At 46.6% G+C, this 14,683-nt stretch overlaps 1 protein-coding gene across 1 annotated transcript in view; it reads right to left on the bottom strand.

Annotated features, from left to right (window-relative positions):
- foxp1b (forkhead box P1b) overlaps positions 1-14,683 on the bottom strand; it is an 84,239-nt gene that overhangs the window by 25,041 nt on the left and 44,515 nt on the right. The window contains 3 exon segments of the mRNA XM_057028873.1: positions 1,665-1,815; positions 4,782-4,874; positions 5,123-5,260. Coding sequence (XP_056884853.1) covers positions 1,665-1,815; positions 4,782-4,874; positions 5,123-5,260 — 382 coding nt within the window.

Below are 14,683 nucleotides of genomic sequence, written 5' to 3' on the forward strand. Positions count from 1 at the left end.
ATTAAGATACAGAGAATGTCATGCGGCTGCAACGCATTTTCCTCGGTAATTACGCTGATATCCACATTTAGAAATAAAATAAAAATCGCCAGTTACGCGGCGATGCCAATTTACCGCTCGCAGCTTTGAATCCCTAATCAGGGGGCAGATCAACTCATCACTTCCGACGCGCTAACGGTTAGCTGGATCCTGCAGATTAGATCTGAGCACTGAAGGCCCGGCCCACCGATGCATGAAAGAGTTTAGTGATGTGGAAAACAGAAAGGTCATCAATAACTTCAAACGCTCACGCAGAAAATGTGAAGAAAAAGAAGACAAACTGGGGGCCAGAAACACTGCCCTGAGCATTAAACAGCTGTAGGAAGCACAGCGCTAACCACCGACAGATGAAGACAATAATCAGCTCTGACCGATTGGGAATTATTAAAACACTTATGGAGTGACATGCTTGTCTGCATTATGTTTATGCAAACATCGCACCTCACGGTTGCTGGAGAGAGTTAAGTGCCCCCCCACCCCCTTTTAACTGTAAATTAAAGGAGGAAACGTATGGCCTCGGTTGTGCTGTGCCGAACTGTTCCGGCTCATTAATGCGAGTTATATTTCCAGAGTGCTGCCTGAAACTGAAAATCATCTGAATAAATATAAAAGAGCTTGATAAGGAGAAATGCCTGGGAGATATTTGGTAATAAGAGCATAAACAGGATGTTCTGGGTGTGTTGTGAAATCCGTCAGGACTACGGCACCTAGTCATATCATCCATATAATACTTTGCTCAGTGGGTGTGTGTGTGTTTGCCAACATCTGACACACAGCAATTCAGAAAAGCACACTCACAGCAGAGCAACGCTCCCCGCCTGTGCCCATGGCAATCGTGGATGAGTGATCCCATGCCCAGTCCAAACAATAACACCACTGTACAGGCCCTGTTTGTGTTTGCCTATTACCTAAGCACAACCCCCCCCCGCAAAAACTCCCATTTTTATCGCTCTTATCTTGTTATTTCAAAACTGTTTGTCTTAGCAGGGAATGAATAGTGCGTGTCATGTTGATGCCGTCGACCTTGTGATGGCTGCTTTGTCACAAGGCAACCACTCCTTAACAAAATATTGAAGAATAAATAAAGAAATAAACTTCCTGGCCAAACAAAAAGTATTGACTCCCTATCGAGTAACAGGCTCTTTCACAATGAAAAGTTCACAGAAAGTTTATGAACAATAGATCCAGTCTTAAACCAGAATGCCAATCACAGACGGAGCAGCAACAGCTCAAGGGCATCTGACTGTGTGTATTTGTGAACCTTTCTCAGGCTCTGGATACAGAAGATGGAACACGTACTCCACTGTAACGCTGTTTCAAGGCCATTTCCTAGGAATTTCTAGGAGTTCCAGCATTTGCAACAGGTGCCTACTGAATTGGTGAAAGCACCTAAAATATAGGATAAACTCCCAAAGTGCTCAGCACTGTGAGCTTTGACTAAATTTGTGCAGGTGTTTGAAAGAAGCCACAGCAGGAGCAGGAGACTAAAGTACAGGACAAGCTGCAAGTGTAAAACACGGGACATGTGCAACAATAACCCACCTTTGGACCCATTCAGGCAACGGTCTGGAAATGTTATGCACAACTGTGGGGGAGTGAGCGTGCTGCGGTTTTTATGCACTGACCCTGAGTGAGGGAGTGTAGCGGCAGGCTGGTCTGTCCAGGCTGGATGGAGAGAAGGCCCTGCCTCTGAAGGTTGAGCAGATGCTGCTGCTGGACCTGCTGGACCTGCAGGAGCTGCTGCTGGAAGGCCAACTGCTGTGCTGACACCTGATGCTGATGACACAAAGAGAGGAGACCGAGAGGCGCGTTAGCCAACAGTCGGAGCCAGAGAAGCTACAGCAACACATGCAAACAGGCAAAGCTGATTTTCCAGTTTGCACATCAATGGGAACCTTTGAGGAAACACATGCAGGTCAAAAGCCAAGGCTTCATGTGTCTGCGGTTCAGGCCGCCGTTTTCTGTCTGCAGGGTCCCAATAAACAGGTGAAGTCTACGACTCCCTCTTAATTACACAGGATTCGGGAGGCGAATGACAAACAACGAAACAACATAGTTAATCATTCATTACAGGAGCTACAGGAATTTAATTACAGCCATTCATAATTCAACAAACAACGTGTGACTAAATCAAAGTGCTTAATAACCAGCGGAGCAACTCTGGCTACTCTCCCGGGCGTCGCGCTGAGCGATGCGCTCTTCCTCGGAGCGGAGCGGCGAGCGCTCCTCTAACGCGCGGCCTGGACTCTGAGACTCTGAGACTCTGAGAGGTGAGGCCTGCTTTCTGTTGCTCTTTCCTGGCTCCTAATGAAAAGCTGGTGCGTCTTCACTGATTTAAGGGTTAGCAGGGGGAAAGTCTGGCTCCGCTAAGTGAAACGTGTCAACTCCGATAGGACAAAAAATGCTGATAGCAGCGTTAGCAAAGAAAATGCAAAGCAGAGGAAAAAAAAAAGACAATGCCAAAATAATAAACACAAGGAAATTATCTAATATCCCCGAACTCCATCGAGTCAGAAAGGAAAGGGAGATTTTTATTGAGATAACAGGGGGAGAGAGGAGAGAAATGCCTGCAAAGCCTTCACCCAACCGTTTTCCATTACGGTGAAACAGCAAACTGCTGAAGCACAGAGTGACACCTCGGTGTGTGCCGTCCGTTTATGAGTGCATAAGACCAGTAGTGAGGGGGTGGGAGGAGGGTAGAGGGCACTAAAAGCAGTGCAGGGGCTGCCAAACTGTGCACCACACCCAGCTACTGAACACAGGATACAACACTTTGTTTACTTCTCACAATTGAGCGCGCACAAAAAAGGTCTCGATGCTACGCGGCCGTCGGGTCACTCGCCGACGGCTCTGAAACAGGCAGATAAAATACGGCCCCTGCAGACCTTCCTCTCCCCGCTGCTGCTGCGCCGGCTCGCTAAAAATAAAGCCCGGCGCAGCACAGCCCTGGTGCAGCCACAGGATCCGAGGTGACCCGGCTCCTAAACGAGCAGTCGCCCCGCTTCTGTCGGGCTGGCGCCTTATCGGAGAAAAGAGGGGAAAGTTTCAGGAAATCCACGACGCCTGTGATCTCCTCTGATCTGCCCATTGTATGAACAGTGGTGGGTTTCTTTTTTCCCCCTCTTCTATCAGTCTGAGAAAAGTTTCAGCTGACAGCTTGAGACAAAGATAACAGTGCGATGGGGGTGGGAGTTCACAGGGAACAATGTCTTTCATCAAATCACTAAATAAATAGAGGGTGGCTTTTCAGAAAAAGGAAAGAGGAAAATCAAGTATTGCAAATTAATTTAACACTCTCCGCTTCACATTTTTTCCCCTTGTCCCATCAGCTGACAGGAGCTCCTGTGCGCTCGCAGCATGCAGGCACATTAAAACCCCCAGACCCAATAGACCAAATAAGAGGTTAACAAGAAGTGGCACGAAGGGGAGAAAAATACAGTGGCTGACAAATGATAAAGAGCGACACTGGCAGCCCTTTATTGTCAAGCTTCAAATATAAAGTTAAAGATCTTTGAAAAACTAAATTTTGATGTCTATAAAATAAAAGCGGCACAAAGCAACAACAGGGGGTTATTGTCTGGCAGCCGCAGGGGAGTCGCTGCGTAATTCTTATTCTGCCTTTTGATGGCTGCGAGGAACGCAGCTGAAAAAAGGGAGAGCGGCGAGGAGGGAAAGAAAACATCAGCGGAGAGGGAGAGCCTCTCGAGACCGCGTCCATTTCCTGTGATCATACATAATATGCTTCAATACGCTCTTTTTTTAAGGCTCGCGCACCATTCAACTGATCAATTGCACCTCCTTGTCTCCCCCTCACCCCCGCTCCTACCGTGTTTACATCAGATGTGACTCGGTGACAGGTCCTATCTGAGGCTGTCACGTTGATTTATGGGAGCATCACGCCACAACTTGTCCAAACTGAAGCCCGCAGTTCATTAATTAGGGAGCTACGACTTTGAAGTTGGGATCTTCGACAGCACGCGGACGTGTGAGAGCGCTCGTGCGCGTGCGTGCTTTTAACACAAGGTTTAATTTTCTATGCTTCCTCTGCTCTCCAAACACAGAACTCAGTGGGGACAGGAGCAAAGATTCAAGACCGTCTTTGAACTTGTTCTGACCGCACAATAATAATTTGCTTTGTCCACAGCGACGCCTGTATCCTCTGGTCATTAACGCACATTAAGCTGCTGCTCGTCTTTACTGGAGGGACCGAAGGAGAGAAAAAGATGGTGGTGGGGGTGGTGGTGGGGGGGCAAAAAAAGTCAACACGGGCAACGAAGCCGATATCTCACAATTACATGCCTTCTCTCCTTCTGCTATTTCCATGTTAATTACTGAGAAAAGCCTCTCAGATTTATGCGCTCTGTGTTCGTGCCTTTCTCCGTGCTGCCTTTCATTACGTCCTACACAGGAGCGGTCAGCTCTGTGCTGCACAGGACACATGTTTACTTGGGGAAAAAAAAAGGACTGTGGAACAATGGACTAAGGCTGAGGCTCATAGTATTACACAGTTAATGTGCGGAGGCTTCCAGAGAAACGTGGTACCACTCGTTTGTTACCATTTATCCAGCCCGTCTGACATGCTAATCAGAAGCATGAGTGCACTTGAATCCCCCTCCTCTCCTCGGCGCTTTAACCACAGTCTGGAAGCAGATGGGGATTGGGGAGGGAGCGCACATGCCTTCCATGCTGTGTCTGGCCAACGGGCTGGTAATGGCAGGAGGGTTGGAGTGATGTCAGCCTACCTCTTTACTCTGCTTGCTGCTTCCATGCTGCTGCTGTAAAAGCTGGAGGTGGAGCTGTTCCTGCTGCTTCTTGTAGAACTCTTGAAGTTGCTGCTGCAGAAGAGACAGGAAGCGTACATTAGAGTCTGCCAGTCGTTAAAAACCCGGGTACAGGGGGAGTTCTATACTTTGAGGAATGTCCTCTTTAAGCCTTGGAGATACGAGGAAGGAACTGCAGTTCAAAGCAAGTGTCGCTTTGCAAAATACAGCAGAAGATCCTTATCCCCCACTGTGTCATTCATCGTCGCGCCGCTTCTTCAAACATAATTATTCGCCGTTCACGGCTGTCACTCGCACATTACCTGCTGTAACATGAGGGCCTGTTGCTGCTGGAGAAGAACCTGGAGCTGCTGAGGGCTCAGGACTTGCTGCTGAAGGATCTGCTGCATCTGCTGTGGAGTTATCACTTGAGGTGTCATCATAGCCACTGAAAATGGAACCTGCATAGACAGAGAGGGGCAGAGGCGATCAGCCCGGTGGTCCGCAGCTGCATTCAACAATGGCTCAATCCCGGAAATGCACATTTCAAAAGTTGCGCTCCAGAAAAAAAGCAAACCTGACCGAGGCGACCTCTCACACGCAGCACGGCGCTGCACCTGAGGATGCCTCGAAGAACTACAGTTAGCCGATCACACGAGTATACACGATATGTCATGTGAGAAGATTTCATTAGAGACGCTGTCATAAGCCATCTATTATTGTGCAGATATAGGGGGCCTGGGGGGAGGGGCCACGAACAGCCACGAACACGCAGGGCTCCAGCCAACTCTCAGCAGAAAGGTGTGAGCGCACAACTCCTCAAAACAAGTGATTTGTTGTGACACGGAAAGAGCCCCCACAGCTGTCAGGGTGCCTTAATTGCTCCAGCGGCGAGGGGGACTTGGAGTGTGTCTGGGTGTTGCCACTCACCGCTATGACGTGCGCTACCATTAAAAGCTCCTTTCCATGACATTCAGATGACGAACGGCAACCAAGATGCACTTGATAGAGCGGCGTTGTTGCAGTTGTTAACATATTTTGCCAACCGTTATTTTGTATATATCCCCATGCGTGTGTGTGTGTGTGTGTGTTAAAATGTGGCGCTGAGGCAGCAGCTGATGGAGCGCACGGAAAAAAGCGACTCTAGCTATTTTAGAATTTTACATTTGTTTTTTTTTTTAAATATTTTTTTACGTTACTTAATCCTGTTGCCTGAACACCCCAACAAATCTGCCGTGGAGAGGCGTGCGCAGCGTGCGCGCGCCGAATGGGCGGTGATGTCACGCTGCCCAGGCTCTTCTCTGCCGACATTACCGGGCAGCATCAAACCACAACGTGCCGTCTTCTCCTGGCCCCCAGAGAGCGGCGAGGGCTCGGCCCCACCCAGGACCAACACACTTTACATTTCTCATCTCCTGCAGAGGCGTCACAGAAGCAGGAGGAAGATGCAATATTAATTCCTCCCTGTATTATGTCTTAATACGCACTTCATCTTGACTTTTGCACATGGCTTCTCCTGTCATTTGCACAGCTCTGGCATCCCATTTCCTAATTTCACAGTCATTATCCATCGAAGTCCTTTTTTTTCCCTGGGTGCTGCTAATTTTGACTGACTATTTTGAAGGTCAAACAAGGAGCTCCGACTTACTGACATGCAAATATCACCCGTACGAGATATGATAGACTGTGTGTGAGGTGATAAACAGGATATTTAACTGATGTTCCTTTTTTTTAAAAAAAATTGGAATTGTGCATTGTGGCTGTAAATATATTCATGCTTTGTATATTTTGCTATCATGTGCTTTTTTTATAGCATAGAATAACAGAAGCAAGAAACCTCTTTTCCAGTTTAATTTCCCTTCCCCCTGTGAATTCTGTACATTTTAGATCTCATCAAGGTTTCACGCCTTTGCCTGTCAAAAGCATCTGGCTGGCTTTAACTACAGCTCGAGCAGCTTCCTCTGTGCACGGACCCAGCAAGAGGCTATTACAGACCCCCATTTTATTACCCATTACTACTGAGGTCATTAGCAGCAAGAGGGATTGTGTGCTTCTTAACCTATTGATCAATGTAACTACTACCATTTAATCCTCTGCTGAAGGAGTGAAAATCTGCCTAAGACTGGATCCTATTGAGAGGAAGGGCGGGGGGAGCACTTTAACTGAAAAATATTACCCTGACCGCCGTATCATGCCCATTTAACGTAAACCTGGGACGCCAGTCGCCATTTAGAGCACTCCCATATGGTGCACTCCCTTTCCTCCTGGATAACATCATGACTCGATGATCCACAAAAATACATCACCATCTAACGACGGTCTAAAAGGAGACTCGCACTGGGCTAATAACTGGAGGGATCCACCGAGCCCAGCTCTAATCTACTCCTGCTAACACCCGGGTGTGAAAAAGAGGACATTGTGAGGATGCTAGAAATAGCTGACGTTTGTGGATTTCACGTGCTCTCCAGGTGCTTCACACACATAAACATTCAAATTTGGAACATTTTCACACAGCTGCAGAGTGACTGCAGGCGATACACTCAACCAGCACAGGCCTGCTGGCCCAGTACACATGCACACACACACACACACACACACACACACGCTTAACTGTGGCATGTTTACTGTCACATGCACACACAGGCAAACTGCACGTCATGCCTGACAGAGTACACGAGGAATGAGCAGATTTTCAGGGTGACAGAAGCGGTTGTAAAACAAACGCTGCTGGAATTTTCAAACTTGATTTTTAAGGAGATGATTATAATTTAATTAGTGTATCAATATTATAGCAGTGATAATCCAGGGATTCTATACACGCATGCACGAGCTGTGCTATATAATAAGGTTATGTTCATATATTATAGTCCAAAGAGAGATTACAAATAGAGGATGTCAGGGCCACTGATCCGGAGTTAACACTCATATCACAGGTCACAGGTCAAAGCCCCCACAGGTGAGCAAAAGAACCTGTTTTTGGTGAGCAACCACGAGGAACATGCTTCTTATTTTTACCGAATTTCCCAAATTTGTAAGAGCATCAAATAAAACTGAGGAGAGAGAGAAAAGAAAAGAGGAGGAGGAAAATCACACAGCCTCGTCCGACTGATGCTGATGTTTCAGCTCGGCGAGGAAACGACTTCACACGCTGGCAAACCGTCATCGGCGGCACGCAAACGTCTCAGGAAGGCCGCGTCTCACCGCGCACGTGTGTCGTAAAGAAATAAATAAATCATTCATTAAATACTAGCAATTGTAATAATAACTATAAACCGCTCATATATAACGTGGGACAACCACTTCTGGAACAATTCTGCTCTCTCCATCCACAATCAAGCTGTTTAACAAATGTTTAGGGCTCGGACCCAAACAGGCCGGTCTCGGCCACACGATGTCTCCAACCACCAAACACTTTATGATTTGGATTAAGTGCAGTGTTGTGAGGGGCCGAAAGGCTCAAGATATTTCCAACAACTGTAAAAACAAAAGTCAAGATTGCATTTTAATTAACTTCTTCGTCTACAAATAAACAGGTTTTTGCCGGAGCCGGGCCCCGGTCGGGTTTAAACAAACAAACTGCGCCGAGGGAGCGAGTGCGATCTCACCCCAACAATAACAGCTGAGCTCCGAGCTCAACGCCGTTTCCCACACTGGAGGCGGAACGCCGCTGCAGGTGACCGCTGCAGAACACACGCAGCCCTCTCACAAAAACCTGCCCCATTCAGATTCAAAACACCGACGCTAAATCTCCCCTTTCTTTTTTTTTTTCTTGGTGCATTTCAAACACTAACATTTAGCTTCAACGCTTTGACCTTGTGTCACTCCTCCGAGGGCACATTTCACCGCCAAAATCCAGCCAGTGGCTCTGAAGTGGAGGAGACGTCTGACACGAGGCTCCTGATAGTTGTTGCCTCTCGTGAGCAGAGCTGCGGTGAGCTGCATCTCTGTAATCTCTGATTCACCAGATCCACATAGTTGTGCGACGCTTCATGTCTTGTAATGCTTAGAGGTCTGTTCGTGATCACGGCCTCTAAATTCCTTTTTAAATACTACTGCACCTAAAAGCAGCTTTCCTTGTTCTTTTTTTTTAAATTCCAGATATATCAAATCCATTCGATGCCAACGTGACGGGGCTAATCAACACGTCATTATCATTGCTGGAAAAAAGAATTTTCAGCGTGACGGTTAGCCCAGGAAAAAAAAAGAAAAAGCTGCTACCATAAAACACTCCACACCATGTAATCTCACCATTATCCTCCCATATCAACCCTTTAAACACATGGCATCTCAAGTGTAGAGTTAATCTCCCAATCCAATCCCAAAGACAGAGACGCACACACTCCCGAGCAATAATGAGCCTTAAAAAAACCCAAGGAAAGCCATTTTTTCCAAGTAAAAACATGTTGCAGCGAGGGATGTGGGGGCATAACAGCAGAGAGCAGCTGGCGGCTCACTATATCACTGCTAAACTATTCCCCCGTCTCTCCTCTCCGTCTTGCCTGCCTGCTCCAGTACAAAGCAGAACATATCCCAGCGAACTGCGATCCTCTGGCGGCGACCCTTTTTGCCCCCCTCTTTGGGTCCATGGCTAATATCTGGTTGCCTATGTCATGGTTTGGAAATGACAGGTGCTGGCAGCCCCTCGCCTTGACAGGCCACTGCACAAATAACGCCCCTGCCTGAAAGGGCTAATGCACTACTAATGAACAATAAATCAACTTTGATTACAAACTGTCAACCCAATCAGCTCGCACTCCAGCTCTCCCAAACTGTGAGTCCCGGCACAGCTGCACGGCATTACGGTGCACGCTGCCATGTTTAGGCTTCGCTCTCCTCCTCCTCAACCATCTGATACTTTCCACCACTGTTCTCCTGGTGCAAGGGTGTTGAAACCCTGCACCCCCGCCTCACAAAAACGGGGGAAAAGCCTTAATGGATACGGACAAACAAACAAAATAAAAGGCTGACGTGTAGCTGGAAAAGCATTACCTGGAATGATTGTAGTGAAGCTACTTTAGATCATTAAACAGCAAAGTCAACAGCAATAATCTAGAGCCTAAAAGCTCTCAATTAGAGATGACATCAGAAAAATAATGACCACAACTTTACCCACCTAAAAGCACCACACAACCCCCTCCCAGTCCAAACACACACACACACACACACACACACCACACACACACACACCATACACACACCACACCACACACACACACCACTTTTCAGGGATGACATGAGCGATGACATTTGGAGTGACAGAGAATCCCTAACGTGTCAACCTGTGGTGACGGTGGCAAATATAGAGCTGCGGCGGTCTGGCTTAATTCACCGTGACACGGCGAGGAGAGTGAGGATTAGTCCAGGACGTAGCCCGAGAGCACCCGCGGTCTGTCCAGCATTCATTAACTCAGAAAAAATAAAAATCTTAAACACACGTGTGGAGCTAAACCTGCAGCCGGTGGGAGAAGCTTCAGAACACGGGCAGAAATTAGAGCTAGAAAATAAGACACTGAGAGGAAATAGCACCTCGGAAAAATGCCTGAAAACCTGTTAGTCATTTTCAATGAACTTTCCATAATTCATAAACAGCCGGAATACAGTCAGAGCCTGCTCAACTGGTTAGCTCACTATCAGCAAAGTAAACAAAACTTAAAAAAAAAAAAAAGGGTAGCATAATTAGGACATAAGGCAACTGCCATGACTTTGGATTTAGGACCATAAAAACCAAGCAGAGAAAAAGCAACTGTTGCTAAAAGCTAAATAAGAAAAGATCAACAGCACTGAAACATGAGAGCAAACACAAGAAATCCCCCAAGTCCGATTTCAAAACCTAAATATCCAGAACTAGTTCATGTCATGAAGGCGACAGGACGCCTGTTTACGGTCCATCCTTCCAGAGGAGGGAGATAAAAAAGGGAAGCCTGCATTTCTCACCTGCTCAGACAAACTACGACAACCTGAAGCCACTGCAAAGATCATCAACAACAACAACAGACGGGCAATAAGAATCCCTCCCTCTACCTCCCCGTCAAATTAACGATCAAGTTAGTTTTACAGGAGAAAGCTGGCAAAATCACAGAAATCAATCATATTGACAAACCTGACAAACTCCATTTAGCTGGCAGGGTAAACAGAGTGCTGGGCCACGCGGTGTGGAGTGAAGCAGAGCGGAGGACTGAGCCGAGTGGGAAGGAGGGAGAGAGCGAGAGAGAGCGAGCGAGAGAGAGAGAGGGAGAGAGGGAGCGATAAACGCACGCAGGCTGACGGGCTGGGAGGCTGAGAACAAGCGCCGCTGTGCTGTGGACTCTCCAACCTTCCTCGGGATACAGACAGATTGCACACACAAGGTTGCTCCCTTGCTGACAAGATACAAAACTACCCAATCAACCACGCCCTCCTCCACCAATCACAACCCACCCTCTAAACACAATCAATTCAAACGGGGCCACACAATAGGGAGCCCCAGGCTGGGCTGCAGGTGAAACTGTGCCTTTGTGTGGGGGGCCATTGGAGGGGAAAAAAAAAAATGAAGACACAGTTGACGGCTGTTAACCCTTTGACCCCTGCCGGGGCTCCGGCCGTGCCGCTGAAACAATAGGAGCCTAAAGAAAAGGGGCCCTTTAATTAAACAACAGATAAGTAAACACAGAGCAATCCAGTGGCCGTGCTATCTGTCTCTTTATTGTTCAGCTAAATGGAATTGTTTACGGTCCAGAAACAAAGACGCAACTCATTGACATACTGGAAACGACAACTGTGTCAATAATTCAGAAGCTTTCTAGTTATTTGTCCCTTTTTTTTCCTTCCTTTTCAAGCGGAGACAAAACCAAGCGTGTTGTGTTGGAGAGTCAAAATATTCCATTTATGAGATCCTCCTTTCACCGATGTCAGCGGGGACTCCTACACCAGAGCGTGCAACTTGTTGCAATATATTAAGGCGAGTTTGTGACATAACACCAACCGCAGCAGCATTAAGTTTGTGTTTCCACTTTTTAAGCACTTAGCCTATAATTTGCCATAGACAAGCTGAAACCACTTACATTAACAGTGAACATTACGGCAGCTATCCATCCAACTCCGGCCCAATGAGAGCAATTAGCTGTCATAATATCATCACAGTCTTTAACACCCGTGTGCCCTCGCTAAAGGGGGAAGAGGGAGAAGGAAACAGAACTCTGCCACCTACTGGAGATCCGACTGAACACACCAGCAGGGAGAAGCACGAGTTCCCCTCACAGTGTCCACATGGACACACAACTGCACTCATCTATAGTCAAATAAAAGTGAATTTCATTACATTGATACATAAAACATTCAGGATTGCAACGAGCTGTCAATTAGAGCTGCGTAAAGGGCCAATAAAGCCTCCTTTCCCTCCCCAACATGCGCAACCCACTTGACAAAAGAGGCAGGATTAACAGCTCACTTTGTTAATTATCATGACAATAAACACAACGCTGAGTAACAGAGCTGTGAAGCACAGCTCATATCAACAGCTACAAACCCTTGGCCAAAGATGAAGGAATGTTCACGCATTCCGCTCCGCAAACACGCTGGTAAAATAAACAGAGCGCCTGCAGAACAAGCCACCGCTCTCATCTGCTAATAACCAACAATCAGCTACTCTGACCCATATAAATTATGGACTGGAGTCAAAGTCGCAATTGTAATCCACATCACGGGGAATAATTAAGGCGTAGAGAGGGAGACTTTTCGTTAAATTTGTGACACCCAGAAGACAGCTCGCACACAAAGTCAGAGACGTGCGGGAGTGTGCCTCCACGCAACACACACATGTACAAATTGGCAGGGCTGTGCGGCCACACTCCTCTCCCCCGGCGCTCTCCCAGGGGTGGCGTGTCGGCATATTCTCAATAAAACACCTTCTTAGCAGTAATAGGCCACTGTTCTCATTTCAACATTCCCAAAGGCCTCATGATAAATTTAGCAGACACACAGTTCAAGCCTCCTCTCTCGCACGCTGTCTTTCTAATCCACCGCCTCTGTGTCTGTTCTATGTAAAATAATTACACATCTGTTGATGTGGTACACAAGCTGTACGCTTTTTTTTTTTCTTCTTCTCCCCGTCAAAGGGAAAACATCAATATCCCCGAGCCGGCGCTGCCTGTGATGGTTTACAGAGGCCGTTGAGCAATTGTGTTGGTGACGGAGTGGATGACATTATAAAATACTCCTATTTCCTGCTCCAGTTGAGTGAAAGTATGAGTTAACGTCTGGTCTGGCTTTGCCGTGCTCGGTTAAAGATAACGACTCAGTTCCAATTACAAAGCTTTCCCTAAACACTAAGGCAGGCGGTGACTAAGCTGCAGCCATGTCACCGTTCTATCAGAGGGAAACGCGAGGCTTCTCGGAAGGCTGTGATGACCTGGACCATTGTCATGAGAAAACAAACACAGTGTGTTTCCCTGCGTGGGTTTGCAGTAAATCCTTGTTTACTGATGGTTGCAGTCATCAGGGCAGGTGTGGGACCTATATCAAGAACAGCTGCTCTATATACTATCACTATGCCAACAGAAACTCTTCTTTTTCCTGCCTCTTATCAAAGATATATCTGAATACATAACCTATTAACCTTTGAAGTAACCGGGACATTTGACGCGCTCTCATTCAGAAATTCATCTTTCACCCTTTTGCTGAGATCTTTTATGAGTGACGACATTTTAAGGATGGGTCTTAGTTTGGAAGATATCAACTGAGCCTCGAGAGTTTTAAATAGGTACATTTTTTAATTAACAGGAAACTCATGAATGCTCAAATTTCCAAAGCGTTTTGTTTCCCTTCTGGAGATTCGTCAGTTGACAGTTTGCACATCAGTTAACAGGTTAGATGATCTTTTGACCCTGCCATCAGAGCTGTCAACTACCAACGCCGTGCGCTCTGGAAAACATGCCCATCAGCACGTGAGCAAACACACAAATGTATATGCAGCATTGCGGAGTTCCGGCTCCCACTTAACAGAAATATTTGAACATCACTAATGTAACAAATATTGACAATAATTACTACTTTGCTCTGTTTGTTAAGGCTGAAATTTACATCAGCCCACATGAATATGCAAGTAGGCTCACTACTAATAAAAAAAACAGAACAAGCATTTAGGAAGGAAGCTCAGTCACACGAGTCAGAATAAAAGAGTATATCTGCTCGGGTTGCTAAATAAGGTCCAGAAAACCGAGTTAAATGAATTAACAGTCTACTTATCACTCAATCACTCACAGAAAGGAGTGTGCAATTTCATTATATGTGAAGGCATTAGAGAAGAAAGAGGCATCTGTTCCAATTCAGTCATAAATACAGGGAAAACTAAGCATATAACCTGGAAACGTAATCCCTTAATGGATGGCTAGCAACGGCGACCGGTGTGCGTGTCATTTCCTTCGTTTCCATGGCAACCAAAGACCAAAAATGACAACCGATCAAGCACTTTGGCAACATTTCAACCAAACGAGTGTGTCATATTGCTAGTTCCTCACACTCCCGTTAATAAAACAGGGTTTTTTTTTTCTAGGCTACTGACAGAAGTAAAACCAGTTTAAGCATGTCGAAAAAATCCTGGTTCAAGTGAACGTCGTTATCATGACGAGCAAGCGCGGTGGCGTTGCAGAAAGCCACGCGTGAGTCACCATCTTCCTCCTGGTCTCTCAAACATGGGCTTGGTTAGTTCCTTTGAATTTCAGCGTTCAGCAACACATCGCTTAGTCAGCACCTGTGAACTGGAGGTGAAGATATTTCCGCAGGTATTACAGCAGGCGGTGAGCAACAGCAGTTTCACTGTGATTTCTCACTTCGTCAAATGGGGGGGCGGGGGGATTCCTGACACCACGTTTAGCGATTGATTCATCTTTGATGTAAGATTACGGACT

Source organism: Takifugu flavidus, chromosome 4 (assembly GCF_003711565.1).
Source record: "Takifugu flavidus isolate HTHZ2018 chromosome 4, ASM371156v2, whole genome shotgun sequence".
NCBI lineage: Eukaryota > Metazoa > Chordata > Actinopteri > Tetraodontiformes > Tetraodontidae > Takifugu > Takifugu flavidus.